This window comes from Camelus dromedarius, chromosome 8 (genome assembly GCF_036321535.1).
Source record: "Camelus dromedarius isolate mCamDro1 chromosome 8, mCamDro1.pat, whole genome shotgun sequence".
Taxonomy (NCBI): domain Eukaryota; kingdom Metazoa; phylum Chordata; class Mammalia; order Artiodactyla; family Camelidae; genus Camelus; species Camelus dromedarius.
This window is the reverse complement of record NC_087443.1, coordinates 6149979-6165551: the sequence shown is the minus strand read 5'-3', so window position 1 is coordinate 6165551 and position 15573 is coordinate 6149979. Positions and strand designations below refer to the sequence as shown.

At 50.7% G+C, this 15573-nt stretch overlaps 1 protein-coding gene across 2 annotated transcripts in view; it reads right to left on the bottom strand.

Moving 5' to 3' along the window:
• Nucleotides 1-3498: 3498 nt before the first annotated feature.
• The window catches only part of COG2 (component of oligomeric golgi complex 2), a 38834-nt gene continuing 26759 nt past the window's right edge, over nt 3499-15573 (bottom strand). The window contains exons 11-18 of one of the 2 annotated variants that reach the window (XM_031460856.2): nt 14083-14144; nt 12679-12830; nt 10821-11018; nt 9862-9934; nt 9424-9569; nt 6883-7022; nt 5661-5844; nt 3499-4158 (exon numbers count right to left, since the gene is read on the bottom strand). In XM_031460856.2, the coding sequence (XP_031316716.1) occupies nt 4054-4158; nt 5661-5844; nt 6883-7022; nt 9424-9569; nt 9862-9934; nt 10821-11018; nt 12679-12830; nt 14083-14144 (1060 nt within the window). In that variant the 3' untranslated portion in view covers nt 3499-4053. The remainder of the gene's footprint in view (nt 4159-5660; nt 5845-6882; nt 7023-9423; nt 9570-9861; nt 9935-10820; nt 11019-12678; nt 12831-14082; nt 14145-15573) is intronic. The other variant, XM_031460857.2, reaches the window with a different exon arrangement.

Sequence of the window (15573 nt, the reverse complement as noted above, 5' to 3'; positions counted from 1 at the left end):
TGTGGGCAACTGAGGCAAACTAAATGATGGAATCCAAAGATATGCAGGCCCTAGTCCCTAGAACCTGTGAACGTGACCTGACATGGCAGAGGGGGCTTCGCAGATGTGATTAAAGGTCCCGACATGCGGGGATGATCCCGGATTATCTGGGGAGGCCTGCAGTGCAGCCACACGTATCCTTGTAAGAGGACGGGACAGGGAGGCTGGCAGACTAAAGGGGTGAGAGGGGATGTGATGTTGGAAACTGGGCGAAAAGGTGATGCGACGTGACGTGGGGTCACGGGGCAAGGAATGGGGAAGCTGGAAAGGCAAGGGACAGTTTCCTCCCCTCGAGCCTCCAGAGGGGCACGGGCCTGGAGCAGATGAGACGTGCAGACCCGCAGGCCCCACCCAGACCTCCTGAGTCAGGATCTGGATTTTTACCGGATGCCCGGGCACCACACTAGTTTAGGAGGCACTGCTTTGAGTGGTGCTCAGAACCTCCCCTCCAAGAACAGGCTCCCACCACCAGTCAGGCCCCACCATTCGGATTTAGGATCTCAAGGAGGTCTGATCTTCAAATCAGAGCTGTCCCCGTGGCACTTCCTTCTGTAACTCCCAAAACAACTGCAAACGGAAAACGGTTTTCATTTTTGAAATACATGCTGACGCTAGGACTCAGAGCTGCTTTTTCCAAAAATATCCCCCCAGAACACGCCTTCCTTCATGTGACAAATATCTGAGAGGCCCACCGAGTGCCCGGCTCTGTGCTGGGTGCGGGGATGCGGCAGGGAGCCTGCGGACCGTCCTGGATCTTAACTGGGGTGTTGACGTCACCTGGATGGACCTGAGGCAGCACTGACATGGCAGCTGAAGGAAAGGGAGTGTTCGCATTTTAAATCTTATTTTAAGAAGCAATGGGCAGGAGATGAACGGCTTTGCTGGTCTCTGCTCCGGAGCTCTTTCTACATGGGAAGCTGGGTAGCAGCTTGCGAATTACTTAACAGAGAAGTATTAGTTGTAGGGGTTTGTTGCTCTTAAGCATTTCTGCACCAAAGGCTACGTCTTCCCGGCGTCGCAAGGTGCTCACCCAGTCACCTTGGTCTTGACTCAGCCAACTAGTTACCTTTCCTCTGAGATCCTGACGGGGCAGGAACCCCGGGGCGTGGATGGATGAGGGATGTGTCTCAGGGCCCATCAGAGCCCAAATCTTCTATTGACATTAGAAAATGGAAACATTTTTGTTTGCTACTGGTTTGGCAGCAGAGCCCAACCTGAACAGACACGAGGCTGTCACCAGAGGTATCAGACCCCGGGGCAGCCCTTTCCACAGGCAGGCTGTGCGACCGAGGTTCCCAGGTGGGCAGCTCCACGCCGTGGTTCTAGGGAGCTGCAAGGAGTTATGGGCAAAGATCTGCAATGGGAGACTGACGTGTGTATCTGAAGAAGCTCCAAAATCCGTCTCCTGCTCTTCCTCCTGGGCACGCAGCCAGGCTAGTTTCCAGCCCCTTGTGGCTGAGCGCTGGACCCCAGGCACCGTCAGACCGCCCTGGGGAGAAGTAACGTCTCTTGTGCTTGAGACCCCTTTTTGCTTCTGTATGTTACCAGGTAAAAAATGATGATAGTTCAACTGTAATGAAGTGCTACCTCATCTCTAAACCTTCCTCAGTTATGATTCTCTAAAGCAAAGCCGATTAATAAAACGCTAAACAAAGGAGTCGTTTCAGGAAGCCAGAGATAGGCGTTCTGGAACATTTTGCTTCTTATTTAAAGATTCTTATTTCTTAAGCCGAGAAACAGACATGGTGAGGTCAGGGATGTTGCTATCGTGAAACAAGCCTGGAAATGTGGTGTGACTGAGGTGAGGCCAGGCCTGGGGCTTGAGAGGTGCCAAAGGAATCAATGACCCAGGTTCCAGTCCCGGATTATTAACATTGTTCCCGTGCTCATATTAGGAGAGGGAATTACCTAGTGGTGAATAAACTGGGGTCTGGACCCATCTTGCCTGGGTCTCAATTCCGTTTATTAGTTCTCTCAACTCCTTTAAGTTTCTGTCTCTGCTCCCTCATTCTGCAAATTGGGAGTAACACTGATGGAACTGGAGGGGCTAACAAAACTGCATCCCTCTCCAGCACGATTTGAGAAAGGCAGAGCAGCTGGAGAGATGGGGACAGTACTGGAGTCTGTTGCTGACCCAGGCTGGGCTGGACAGAGCAGCTCGGCCACCTGACGCCGTAGCAGGTTGTGCCGGGTGAACCTGGCGGGGCCGGGCCCTAGCTCCCCAGGGCATCCTCCCGGGGTGGAGCGAGGTCAGTGCCAGCCTCCAGGGGACCCATGTGATGCGGAAGGGGCGGCAACACAGCGTGAGCAGGGCGCCCCGTCACACTGAGCCGTGGGCACCCGAGGACCTCTTCCCTCAGCTTCCTCAAATCCTAGGTGTGTAGGCAGCTTGGAGACAGCACACCTGCAGTCACCCCATTGCTGAACGTGGAGACCTGCAGGCAGCAAGACAGGTGAGCTCTGTCCTGCCCTGCGGATGCCAGCTCATCCCCGAGGGTTCCAGCTCATTCCGAGGGCCCCAGTTCATCCCTGAGGGCCCCAACTCGTCACCAAGGGTCCCAGCTCACCCCTGAGGGCCCCAAATCATCCTTGAGGGTCCCAGCTTAGCCCAGCTCTCTCCCCACCAATATCCACCTGTCCTCCCCACCAGCCCCTGCTGCCCACGGGTCCAGCACCACACCAGGCATCACCAGCCTAGACTGGGGAGCCAGCTCCCACAGCCAAGCGGGCTCAAACCTTTAGGATAAATCCTTTCCACTGGCTCATTGTTCTGTTCTTCTGACCCAGCTTCCTAATACTATGCAGAGTTAAGACACTCATCTGACCAGGACAGGGCCTTCCTTACTAAGACCAGAGCACACGCTCTCCCCAGGGAGTGTACAGGCCAGGGCGCCACTCTCTGGAGGCTGGTCGCCTGGACAGAGTGTAAGCTGCAGCAAGACGAGGAGGTGGGAAGCACCTGGCTCCTCCCCCCACCTCCCAGGCGGCTCGCTGCTCTCACGGGGCCCCTTCCTCCCGCTCTCACTTCTCTGGCTCTGCTCTCTGATTCCTGCTAACCCCCAGGCCCGTGTGCTCCGGACTCCCCAGCACTTACTCTCCTCTCTCTCTCTCAAGCTAACCCGTGAGCAGAGATGGAGACACAGAGAGATGTAAAGCTGGAGGGACGCACACCTGCTCTCACATCGCTGCCAGGTCGGTATGTCAATCAGCCAACCAAGCACACGCTTTTAGCCCCGCTTTCAAATATTCCCAACTCTTCCTCCTCCCCCGTGGGCAGGAGCAGCCGGCCAGGAGGGGTGCTGCTGACTGCGGGTCACCGTCCCGGGGCCAGAACTCCCGCACACCTGCAGGACAGGGACAGGCCCTTCCGGGTGACAAGGAGGGAGTGCGGCATCCCTGGGCAAGACTTGGGGGCAGGATTTAACTTGTGCTGGATTCGCAGACAAGAGGTACACGTGCTTTTGGTGGATGCGTCTTTTACTCAGGAAATAAATCCCCCCTGCTGGTTGGAGCTCCCGATGGAGGCCTGGGGGGTGAGTGTGATCAGAAGCAGTGTTCCTGAACACCCCGTGGGAGAATGGCAGGCCACCCCCGGCCTCAAAAAAGCCGTAAGTGGACAGTTATTCTCATCCTGGAGAAGGGCGTGCGCACACGATACGGTCACCCCGCTGCCGCCGGATCGGGGAGACGGTGTTCCCTGTTCATACGTATATATTTACTTTGATCGTAGTTTAGAAACCAGCGCTTCCACGCTAAGATTTATGATAAAAATAAAATAATTTGCTCTGTGAACTATCGTCGAAAGTTTTAAATGTCATAAAAAAGGTCTTCCATACAACGGAAAAAGGCTTTTGTGTTCTTTTTGGGTGAACGAAGACCCAAACAGGCCAAGGGAGGCTGCGCGGCGGGGCCCAGGGAAGCACCTCTTTGCCGGAGGCCTGTGACGGCGCAGAGCCGCCGCCTCCCCGAGGGCTCCAGGCCCAGCTTCCTTCTCCCCCGGCTCCTCCAAGATGCTTAAGGCTGCTCGGCCACCGTCGCCTGGTCCTTGGCAGCAGCGACAAGCTCTGCGAGGGCTGGAAAGCTTCTCAAGTCCTCCGTTCGCAGGCCCATGTTTTGTATCTGCAGGGGCCCCGAGAATGAATCAAGTTACTGTGATGTAAGCTCAACGGGGGAAAAAGACCTTTACAGAAAAGAAAGCAAAACACCCACCCTCGCCTCCCCATTGACTAAGCCAGAAAAAGGCAGTTCACTAAAGACCGCAGGATACTGTTTCCTTTCAAGTAAATGAAGTAAAAAAACTTGACTTGTTGTAAAACTTTACTTTCGGGGGGCGGGGGGGCCAGCCCAAGAAGCCAGTGCCAATTTACCTCAGTTCATTCAATCAGACTCTCACCAGGATGACAGCTCCTTCTGTGGACTAGAAAAGGCAATTCGCACTAGAAGAATTAAAGTGAAGGGCTTTTCTTAAGAGGAGAATTTTCAAAAAAAGGACTGGCCTGAGCTCTTAATTTCTTAACATGTCATCAGCAACTGTTTCTTAGAAACTGATGAACTGGAAAACCCTCTGGCACCGCAACGACTGCGGGTTACTCCAGAGGCCCGGCACGCCGTGTTCTTCCCACTTCGGTGTGTAACAACAAAAAACAACGTGTGCGCATGCCCGGGGACAGGAGGGTCCGGGAAACCCAGACCGGCGTTGGGAGCCCACAGCGAGCCGCGCTGGCCAGGGCCGGGTTGGCCCCGCCCCTTCCTTCCCCTCCCCGTTCCACTTAGTTTCTCTCCACGTGTCTATGATCAACTTTCCTGCCTGTAAAAAGCCTTCAAGTTTCTCTTGTGAAATAAACAAGGCCAGAATGTTTCTCTAAAGTCACCCGAAAGTAGGAAAAGTTGGATTTTCAGGGATGAGCCTGAATGGTAAACAAGAGCTGAGCTGCCAGAAAACCGAACACCTTCTGACGGGGGCGTTGCGGTGTCACTTCTTTTTCTCCAGCTCCAGGGCCCTCCCTGAGGATCTCCTGCTACAGGAAATCCGAGCAGGTTGGAGAGCAGCTTCTGAACATCCAAACACTTCGTGATACTCGCGAGGATGGAAGGCCCTGCTGTGACCCACACCTGCCCTTACAGAATGGTACGTGCAGGCATGTTCACCATACGCCGTGACTCCAAAATCTGTGTTTTATAGAAAACCTACAGAACCCAGGTAAGGAAGCAAAGAGGCTGGGCTCAGATGGTTCCTCAGGCACCACACTGAGAAGCCAACGGGCTGGTTCTAGCTGCTCTAAGTCACACTAACAAGCATCTCAAAAGACCCTCGTTTGGCACCAATGACGTATCAGGCACTTTCTAGAGAGTGGACCAAAGGACCCCGTCTCTGGGGGCTCACGCTCCAGCGGGCCTTGTGAATGCCAGGTGGATGTCAGTCACTCCAGCGGTCAATTCGCTAGACTCGAACAGCCCATCTTTAGTGCTCTGTCTTTTCTTTCTCATCATTGCGAGGTGCACATCCTTCCCCTTCAGGTATTCTGGGCTCCTAGCCCTCTCTCCTCGCACCCAGGGAGCGGGCGCCCCAGCCCCTCCCAGCACCTCTGGGCTCAGTGAACCGCCAGGGTCCGTGGGGTTACCTGCTCTCCCAGGTACCCCACATCCAAGGCCAGCTGCAGCCTGATTTTATCGTCGTCGCTCATGCCACCGCCCGCAGGCCCGGTGGGGTTGGTGGGGGCGCTTCTCCTGGCCTGTTTCAGCCTCTTCAGGCTCTCCTCCATCTTCCTCACAGAGCTCAGGACGTCCGACACGGTCTCGTAGTACCTTGAGCAAGAGACACACAGACGGGGGAAGAGAAGTGTGGGTGCAGCAGCAAACGCACTGACTGGCTTTGTGGACTGAAAAAGGGATTTTTAAGATAAAAATTCATTTCTGATTGAAAAAAAAAATCAGTCATGGTAAATACCGTTTCTTAAGATTGAAAGAAAAACAGGGTCTTGACTGGCACTGTATCCCCTCAGAACTGAAGAACTATGTACATGAATTTCGTTTAAACTTTCAGTCCTGAACACTAAGAGGAAATCACGTATCATATATACTGCGGCTCATCCCCCAAATGCAAGCAGCAAATTCACCTACGATCACTTCCAGGAACAGTTCATCTTTTACAAAATTTTAAATAGAACTAATTGCCCTTAAAATATTCTCAATATAATTTCCAAATTATATTTCAAATGTTATATTTCAGATGTTTAAAAGCTGGTTACTGGGCCTTTAGAACACATCTGCCCACAGAAACAGCAGTATAATTCATTGTTATGTTCTAAATTAACTCACAAATGCTACTTAACTCATTAGTAATTGAAAGAAACAAAAGGCTACAGTAAAATTAATAAATAAATAAAATCCAACAACCAAGTCAAATAATTTTTGACATAACTCGATGCTGGATTTGGGGGAAGCAGACTGAATTACAAACGAAGAGACACTGAACCGCGGTGACTCTGAAGAGCTCCACTAGACTCGTTAGTTTTCAGATGTTAGACTGATCCTACACTTCACAAAGTTTTCTCTTCCTTGATGACACTGGTCTCACCAACCCAAGTCCGCTGATGACCTGGCCTGAGCCGAGACATCGTGGACTGATGGAGCGAGGGCAGAGAGGGCCCGAGAGGAGGACACGCGCCTGGGCCCGCGAAACGTGCCCGCCCGCAGCGGCATCAGGACAGTCAGGGGCAGTGGACCCCGGCTGCAGTCTGACGTTCTCACCACCTTACTCACAGGCGACCTGTGCCGGTCCTAGCGATCTCTGCCTTAGGGCTTTTCTAAGGAAGTCCAACAGTCCACTTTTAAGTTACTTACTTATGAGTGCTTTCAGAGAGTGCACCTTCCAACCACTGCTGAATGATGGCTTGTTTGAGCTTATCCTTGTGTCCACTCTGGAGCTGGTGGAACGGCTTCAGAGCACTGTCCACGTAAGAGGATGCTGAGGTTGGCACCTCCTGGAATGATGGTGGTTGGGGTTAAGGATGAACAGGAAAAAAAAAAAAGAGTAAGTTACTCAAACCTCAAGTTCAAAAGGACATGACCGATGTACCAATTTGAGACACACATGACCTCCATCCCTGCCCCGAAGTAACACTGGTGTAGTCTAGAGAAAGACCCCTGCGGACCAAGAGGGAGCGGAGGGCGAGGGGGAACGACGCCCGACGAGCTGGGCTCGGGTGCCTGGCGTGCTGCGCCCCGAGCCTCCTGGCCACACCACTCGCCCGGCCGGCTCGTTAATTACGGGCCCAACTCTGCGTGTGTGTGGGGAGGGGGTGGTGGGGCTGGGTTTTGAGACGGTGTATTTCTGACGTGCTCCCACCAGTGACCAACTGCTCTGGTCAACAGACCATTCACCACTGGAGAAGCGAGGATCTAGGGCAAGTCACTGGCTTTTCTCAGCTCTGGCTTCCTTGTCGGTAAGTCAGGACACTGGCACCCACACCCAAGTGCGAGTGCTCGGTAAATATATTGCACCACCCTGCTGAAGAGAGAGGGCCAGGTGGTAGACCGCTAAAGGAAAAAGCAATGACTGCGGCAAAATAAAATAGGTCTGCCTCCCATTCAGGACAGAAAGAAAACCAGGAGGTAAGGTACTCTTGCTAGAAGTGGTCATTCCACTGCAGCAACATGGGTGGACCTGGAGATCGTCATTCTAAGTGAAGGAAGCCAGAAAGAGAAAGAAAAATACCGTATGATATCACTCATACGTGGAATCTTTAAAAAAAAAAAAAGACAAATGAACTTATTTACAAAACAGAAACAGACTCACAGACATAGAAAACAAACTTATGGTTACCAGGGGAGGAAGAGGGAGGGAAGGGATGAACTGGGAGATCTGCAGGTACTAACCACTATATATAAAATAGATAAACAACAAGTTCATACTGCAGAGCACAGGGAACTATATTCCATATCTTGTAGTAACTTACGATGAAAAAGGCTATGAAAATGAATATACGGATATTCATGGATGACTGGAGCATTGTGCTGCACACCAGAAACTGACACTGTAACTGACTATACTTCAATAAAAAATATATATACAAAAGAAAGACAGATCATGCTAATACTGCAAATAAATAGATCAGAAAATTAAAAATACATACACACAAAGAAAAAGCAAATTTAAGGAATGCATATGCTGCAAAATGATAGTGTGAAGGTTTAATTAACGTGAGGGTTAACCTTATGAATGTGTGTGAGGCATAAGGAAATGGGAACAGGAGGAAAAAAAAAAAGTGGTTATTCTACTGTGGGTCCCAGGTTTTAAAGGGAAACGGAGAACAGCCGCGGAGGAGATGCGCTCAGTCTCAGCGCAGCCCTCATTCTCCTGCCTCCAGGGCACGGGGCCGGGTGGGAAGAGTGACAGGACCGAGACCGGCCCCAGGGCGTGCACCACAAAGGGGTCCCTGCCGCAGGCATGTCTGCGGGAACTCCAGGGATGCGCCAACAGCACGGCGCCTTAGGAGATTTTCATGGTTTCTGAGGATAATTTTAGTGGTAAGCTGCCCAAGATCCACCTATACAGCTGGGAGAAAAGAACCCTGGAAGGAAAATAAGTGAGATCCAGCAAGAAGGAAATGAGCACAAGTTATGAAAAGGAGCGCTCAACAGGGACACCTGACACACTGGTGAAAACAGCCCCCGATCACTGCGCTATGAAGTGGGGACGCAGGGGGATTTGACTCTGACCACCAGCGTGGGCTTAAGTTCTCATCTGATAAATGCCTTTAATGTTTCTTAATGTAGGTTTTCAAACCAGTAAAAGACAGGAGAAAGCAGGTACTTCAATGACAATACGAAAGAAACAAGGTAAATTCAAATTTTTTCAAATATAAGATATGAAGACCGAAAGAACGGCAGGACTTGGAAATACTCTATTACATGATGCTTCCTTTGAAAATATGATCTTTCCTCAAGGGCAGAAGAATCCAGAAGACGTCCATACTGTCCAAGTCTCACGACCTGAGTTATGTTTGCCCCAGGCACGTGGACGTCCACCGAGGAGCGTCCTCCTCACAAATGCGGCGTCTCTGAATGAGACCAATTCTCTCCCTGCGGGCCTACGTCTGTCCCTCGCTCAACCGTTCCCTCCCCTTTGGCTTTTCTAATACATGTATTTCCCCACCTCAAAATTCTTTTCCAGTGCTATATGGAAGAAATTTGTTTTTTTAATCTATTTTTATATATAGTGGTTAACTATATTCAGTGTCCTGTAATGATCTTTAATGAAGAATATGAAAATGAACATATGTGTATGCATGACTGGGACACGGTGCTGTACACCAGAGATTGACACACTGTAACTAACTGTGCTTCAATTAAAAAAAACTCTCTTCCATGAATGGCACTGACCTTGTTGGTTCTTCGGTAAAGCCTGGGAACCTCCAGGGCACTTTTCAGGTAACTGAAGCAAGACTCACTCAAGTCCTGGATGATCCTGCTACTCAAGGCAGGCAGGCAGGCGGACAGAGCCAGCTGGGAGTCCTCCAGGGCTGCTACTGAGACGTAAAGGCACGGTCAGTCACTCCGCTCAGGCCCAGGCGGGAATTCTGTTTTAAACGCTGTCACGGCATTTAGAGAGTGCACTACAGTAAATCACATCAAATCACTAGAACTCAACAAAATGTCTCATTCAGGGAAGCTATAATCACAGAACAGAATACAGAACCAACCAAGGATTTCCAACTAGAGAGGAAAATGGTTAGTTAAGATATAGCCTCAAGTCTCTAAAATTCTATTTTAAATTATTTCTCATTCAAAGAGTTGCTGAATCTAATGATTCATTTTTACCTGAGATAGAAGAAAAATTCTTAAAGCCAATCATTTCAAGTTTTGGCTTGATTGTTTCCAAGAGTTCTGGAAGCTGAAATAAACAAGCACTTTATATATTCAGTTACCTTTTAAAAATCAAAGAGGCGATTCTATTTGCATCTACAAACTCTGAAATATTAATGAATGATGAAAACAGGACTTTCAGTAATTTTCATCAGAAGCGAACAAAAATTCTTAATTAATACTTTCACTATGAAAGACTGCAACAACGTGGGTTGAAATAGCATTTTCATGGCTACTAACAGACCCACAGAACATGCAAAATCATTTTCTACTCTGTAGCTCTTCCCAGTACCAAAAAAATTCATGATAAAGACGTTTTTGCTCAGAACACAGAATATTTGTCCAAGCACCGCCAAATATTTAAACCTGAGAAAAGCAGAATTATAAGTCACAGCACTGAAACACATCCGTCCCACAAAGCCCCGTCAGCGGTAAAAGTAAGCGCGCGGGACGTACACGGAGAGAACAGGAGCACGCTTTAACAGCACAGCCCTTTCAAGTGTAGCTGAAGGTTAAAACGCCACCGTGAAACACTGGGCGAGTGAGTTTGAAATAATTCAGATCCAACCCGCTAAAGATCATGCCTGCACAGAAAAAGCTGAGCTAATGGGAAGAAGAGCAGAGCCCAGCTTGCTTCAGCCTGAACACCCCTCCCGGGAGGGGAGCAGAGCCCCGGGGCTCACACAGCACTAGGCAAGGCGGGAGAGCAAGGAGGAGGGAGCACGCCTGTCGGGGAAGCTGCAGAAACCCCTGGAAGGGAAGGGAGAGGACCAGATGCTCTCTCTCGGGGTACCCAGGGGCCCACAATTCTAAGCCCCACGAGGCCAGATGGCATCATTCTTATCTTTGCATGTAACTCCTTCCAGCGAAAACACCGAGCCCCGCTCTCGGAGTTCTGCAGGGCCGCGGCTCACCTGCCCCTGAAGCCTGTCCAGGTCCGCCACCACGTACACAAGCTGAGTGCTGGAAACGGAGGCGACGGGCTTCGCTTCTGAAGGGCCACTTCCTTGGTCCTCACTAGTTCCTTGGGTAACGGAAGGGTCTTTGCTGCCAGTGACCAAAGGCTTTTTAATATCCTTGGCACTTTCATTAGAGATGGGCCTGAGCAAAAGCTGGAGAAGGATTTCAATGATTAAATACGTTTCCATAAGCAAAATACACAAGTGTTTATGAGTCAACAACTCACCATCAAAGGCCAGCTGCCTGCAAAGTCTTCAGCGAGAGTTTACTCAGGAGAGACCACCACCTTCCCTCCCCCTAGACAGGTGTCAAAACCAGAGAAACAGGACCAACTGCAATCCCCGGTGCCCTAACCCTCCTTGTCTGAAGTTAACAGGCAAAAATAAGACAGGCCCCTAAACCACAGGGAAATTAATACCTGGAACATCACAGGTTTTAAAAAATTAATTTAAAAATTTTTTTAATTAAAAAAATCACTGTTAAATTTGAATTAGAAAATAAATTAACTACTGAAGGTAAATAATTTACTGTATTTACTTAATAAAAGTATTATTATTATAAGCATCAACAGTCAGAATCCAAACTTCATGATGCTTCACATAATACATGTAACAAAAGTGCTCTGTGCACAAGGGATGGCTACAGGGGAAAAGGGCGTCAGGAAGAGAAGGGAACATCACACTGAAAGCAAAGAAACGTATTAGAGACGTGAGAACTACTGGCTGGCATCTCGCTCAGGCGATGGAGCAGGCCCGGCTGACTGAGAAGCGTGCCAGCCCCACGTGTCCCGGGACCTGCATGATGGTCTGCAGGAGCGGCCTGATGGAGCAGGTAGTTTGCGGGGACCCCCCTGAGCAGAGGGAGGCCAGGCGGGGGAGGAAAGGGACTCTGGAAAACTGCCACCTGCCAGGCTCCCCAGTTATCACTTTGTCGGTCAATGATTCTGTCCTTACTCCTCATGGCAGCGACGTGTAGAAGCTGTTTCCCTCTTTAAAAGATGAAGAACCCGAGACCCGGCTGCTTTCCCTAAGACCACAAGGCTGAAGGGCGGAGCGCCAAGGTCTCTCTGACTTGAAAGCCCGCTTTCCACTGACACGTGTGTTCCTGTCCACGGATGTGCCTTCTCCAGTCGTCTCTCCCTGGACTTCTGCTCACACCTCTCTGCTCTCACACTCATCACTCCGCCGGGGCCAGGGCACACGTCTGTCACCAGCTGTCCATGCCACGGGGCATCTCTGAGACGAGATACTGGGGGTGCTGGGTGCCCTGCACTGGGCGGTACGAACCCTCCTGTGGCTTTACGTACAGTATCTAAGAAACCATCACAGGCGTGTGGACACTTACTGCATTCAACTACTTGTAAAGGGAAAAATAATGATATTCTGAAATGAAGGGAAGGCTAATTAATTTTATTTCCTTTTCATCTCGACGATTGTATGATTTTTTAAACTTCCCAATCCTAAACATTAGAATATGTGCATTTTTACTTCTAATCATTTTCATTAAAATGAGCGTCTCTGTTTCAGTTTGGAGGCACCGCACAAAGATTCTGATGTTGAGAAGGGAGAAGGAGGCTGTCAGTGTGGTGCTTTTCAATAAGACGAGGTACCGAACATGTGACAACAGATCCCCAAAGGCCACACGTGCAAGAGTGAAAAGGAAATCCAGAAACGGACTCTGTACAAACTGGGGAAGTCGGCCGATTGCCCCATTAACCTCTCAAGAAATACGCCCTTAAACATCCTGGCCCAGTTAGTTTAACGTATCTGATCTGCTCCGGTCTTGGGAGGGGCGAGCGCCCGCCAGCCCTACCTCCTTGACAAACACGGAGTACCGGGCCAGGATCTGCAGCGTCAGCCTCCACAGACGGTGCGCCAGCGGCGGCAGGAACATCTTGTCCGACCAGCACCTCTGGAGGCTGCTCCACGTGCTGTGAGAAGCCAAAAGGCAGAAGGAACTGCCAGCTGGAAAGAAAACACACAGTTAAGGAGGCCCGGCCACTGAAGGGCTAACACCTAACTCTGTCAGCGTCTAATCCGAGTGTGCAGCCGCAACACCCCGAGGCACCCGGCGAGGTCAGCAAGGCTTCAGCAGCCGAAGCGTGATGACCAAGAGGCCACAGACCATGTTTGCATATCTCTCCGGCAATGCGGTTTTCTAAGTTTACAAGATTCCCCCTTCCAGGAATTTGATAAATACTAAACAGCACTCGGAGATGATCAGCTAATAGGTGCTTTATACCAAATCCACAAACTTAGGCTGGAGTGGCCGTCATATGTGCAAGGGTGTAAACTTGGTTTGGAATCTGTCCTGTCTTCTCTGTCCCTGCCTGAATATGCTATATATTTAAATACAGGAAGTCAATTACACGTGACCACTTTTGGCAAAGACAGATGAAAACTAACTTTGAGGCCAAAAGAGGGCAGTGTAGATTGAAGCTAGCCACACACGCGGGAGCAGACACTCCAGGGCGGCTGCCTAGAGACCCCTGTGGCTACAGAACAGCCACATACTGTGTGTGTGGCCACGAGGAACGATGAACACATGACACAAGACGATTGAGGCTGTGAGGATGCTGACGTGTCTGGAGGGTGTACACTGACCCGGGCCACCTGCCCAATGTCCAAGGGCTGGGGCCAAGGGCTCTGGAGGCCAGGGGCAGGAGCCCCAGCTGTGAGCCTGCCCCCAGGAGCGAAGGGCCATCTGATCCTTGACCTGAGCCTGAGAGGGAGGGCAGCGTGGCCACTTTGCTGTAGAAAGGGGCTGCTCACTTAAGCACAACAGGGGTTACACTCCCTTGACAGGTGATATTCAGGAATGAAAATGAGGTCTCCTTCCTGTGATCTTAAAGCATCCTTTTTGTCATTTTTATAAACCAAGAAGCTCTATAAACCTCTTTTTTAAAAATAAATATGCCTTTGTTTTTTTTGGGGGGGGTAGTAATTAGGTTTATTTATTTATTTGCTTTTTAGTGGAGGTACTGGGGATTGAACCCAGGACCTCGTGCATGCTAAGCATATGCTCTACCACTGAGCTGTACCTGCCCTCATCTATAAATCTCTTTTAAAACAAGAAGTTAAACCCTGTCTTTAGAGTCTACCTTGCTGGATGCTAGGAAATGTGCAAGAGCCCTCAGGGCACTAAGGTCCAGAAGCCCTGGGGAGCCTGACTCACTCACTCAGTGATACCTGTCACCTGTCACTTTGAGGAAGTTACCTGGCGCATCTTCCAGGACATCTGTAAGTGCTGCTTCCAAGGAGCCCGCTATTTCCCTAAATCTGAGATAAAAACAAGAGCGGAAGTCAGTGTCCCTCTGCTGCAAGGCGCCTCTCCCCACCCCACCCCACTCCTGTGGGACAGGACCCTCCTCCGCTGGCTTGTGGGTGGGTAAAGCCACCATCCGCTCTCAGAGATGCCCCACCCACTCGGGGTGCTTATTCTCCACACTTCTTTTGTTTTTAAACTAAGCAGGAGATAAACTTTTCTTCATTAATCCACCGGGAAGCCATTTCTGGCAAGTCTCGCCAGGCTCTAATCATGTGGGCCGTCAGACTTCAAGGCCGTCAGACTGCGGTCCCTCCAACCTTCCTACCTCAGTACTATCGGGGGAAAGTCAACGTCCCCAAACGAAGAAGTGGGGCAACTGTATTCTGTGTCTTTGTTTGCAGCCTGAGGAAAATCACTGAAAGGAGCCAGTCAAGACTAGAATGAGGCATTGCTTGGTGCTCTCCGAATTTCTGCCCACCCCCGCTGTCATGGCAACCAGCCCTGCCGGCCCCGCAGCCACGGATCTGCTTCCTGGACGAGCTGCCTTTTCTCTCTGTGGGCCAGTCTGTCACCCACATCTTCCCGACAGACTGTGGTGCTCAGAACTGAAGCGGACACATCTGTATGACTCTGGGACGTCAAACTGCGTGTACGCGTGTGCGTGCGTGTGTGCATAACTAGCTGCGTGCGCAGCACCCTCCGTGCCAGCTGTACAGCCCTCCCCTCCTCAGACTTTCCTTACAAAACCCACTCTCTTATTGTCGCCTGCTAGTTCCCAAGAGCAATAAATTCTGACCCGTGCTTAACATCGACTTACCTAAGTAATAATTCTGGGCTTTTTGATGGTACATATATCCTTTTTTTTAAAAATTAAATTAAATTTACTTATTATTTATTTTTGGTGGGAGGAGGTAATTAGGCTTATTTATTTATTCTTAAGAGGCGGCAGTGGGGATTGAACCCAGAACCTCATGCATGCTGAGCATGCGTGCTGCCACTTGAGCTATACCCTCCCCGCCCCATATGTGCTTTTTAAAAGCAGTTTGGAGACCGAGCGCTTCAGGAAATGGTGGGAAGAGCCAGAGGAGCAGCACCGCAGAGACAGCAGCCCAGCCCTTCACAGAGGCTCGAGCGCCGAGGGCGGCAGGCTCTGAATCACCCGGTCCCCGCAGCTGCCCTTTGCCACAGGGCAGAGAGGAGCTCCCTGACGGCCTGGTGAAGCTTGCGAAAGGCTGGTCTCCCCAGGCTGAGGGACATGCACAGAGGGAACAAGGGACAGGCAGAAGAAAAGGGGGCAGAGGAGAGCGCCCCGGAGACCTCACGGGAACGGCGGTGAAGGAGGCGGGGACCCCGAGCACGGGGAGGAGGGGAGAGGGGGCTCCCTGCGGCGGGGAGAGCATGCCAGCGCCTGCCTGCAGCCTCAGACCCCCGACCCCACTT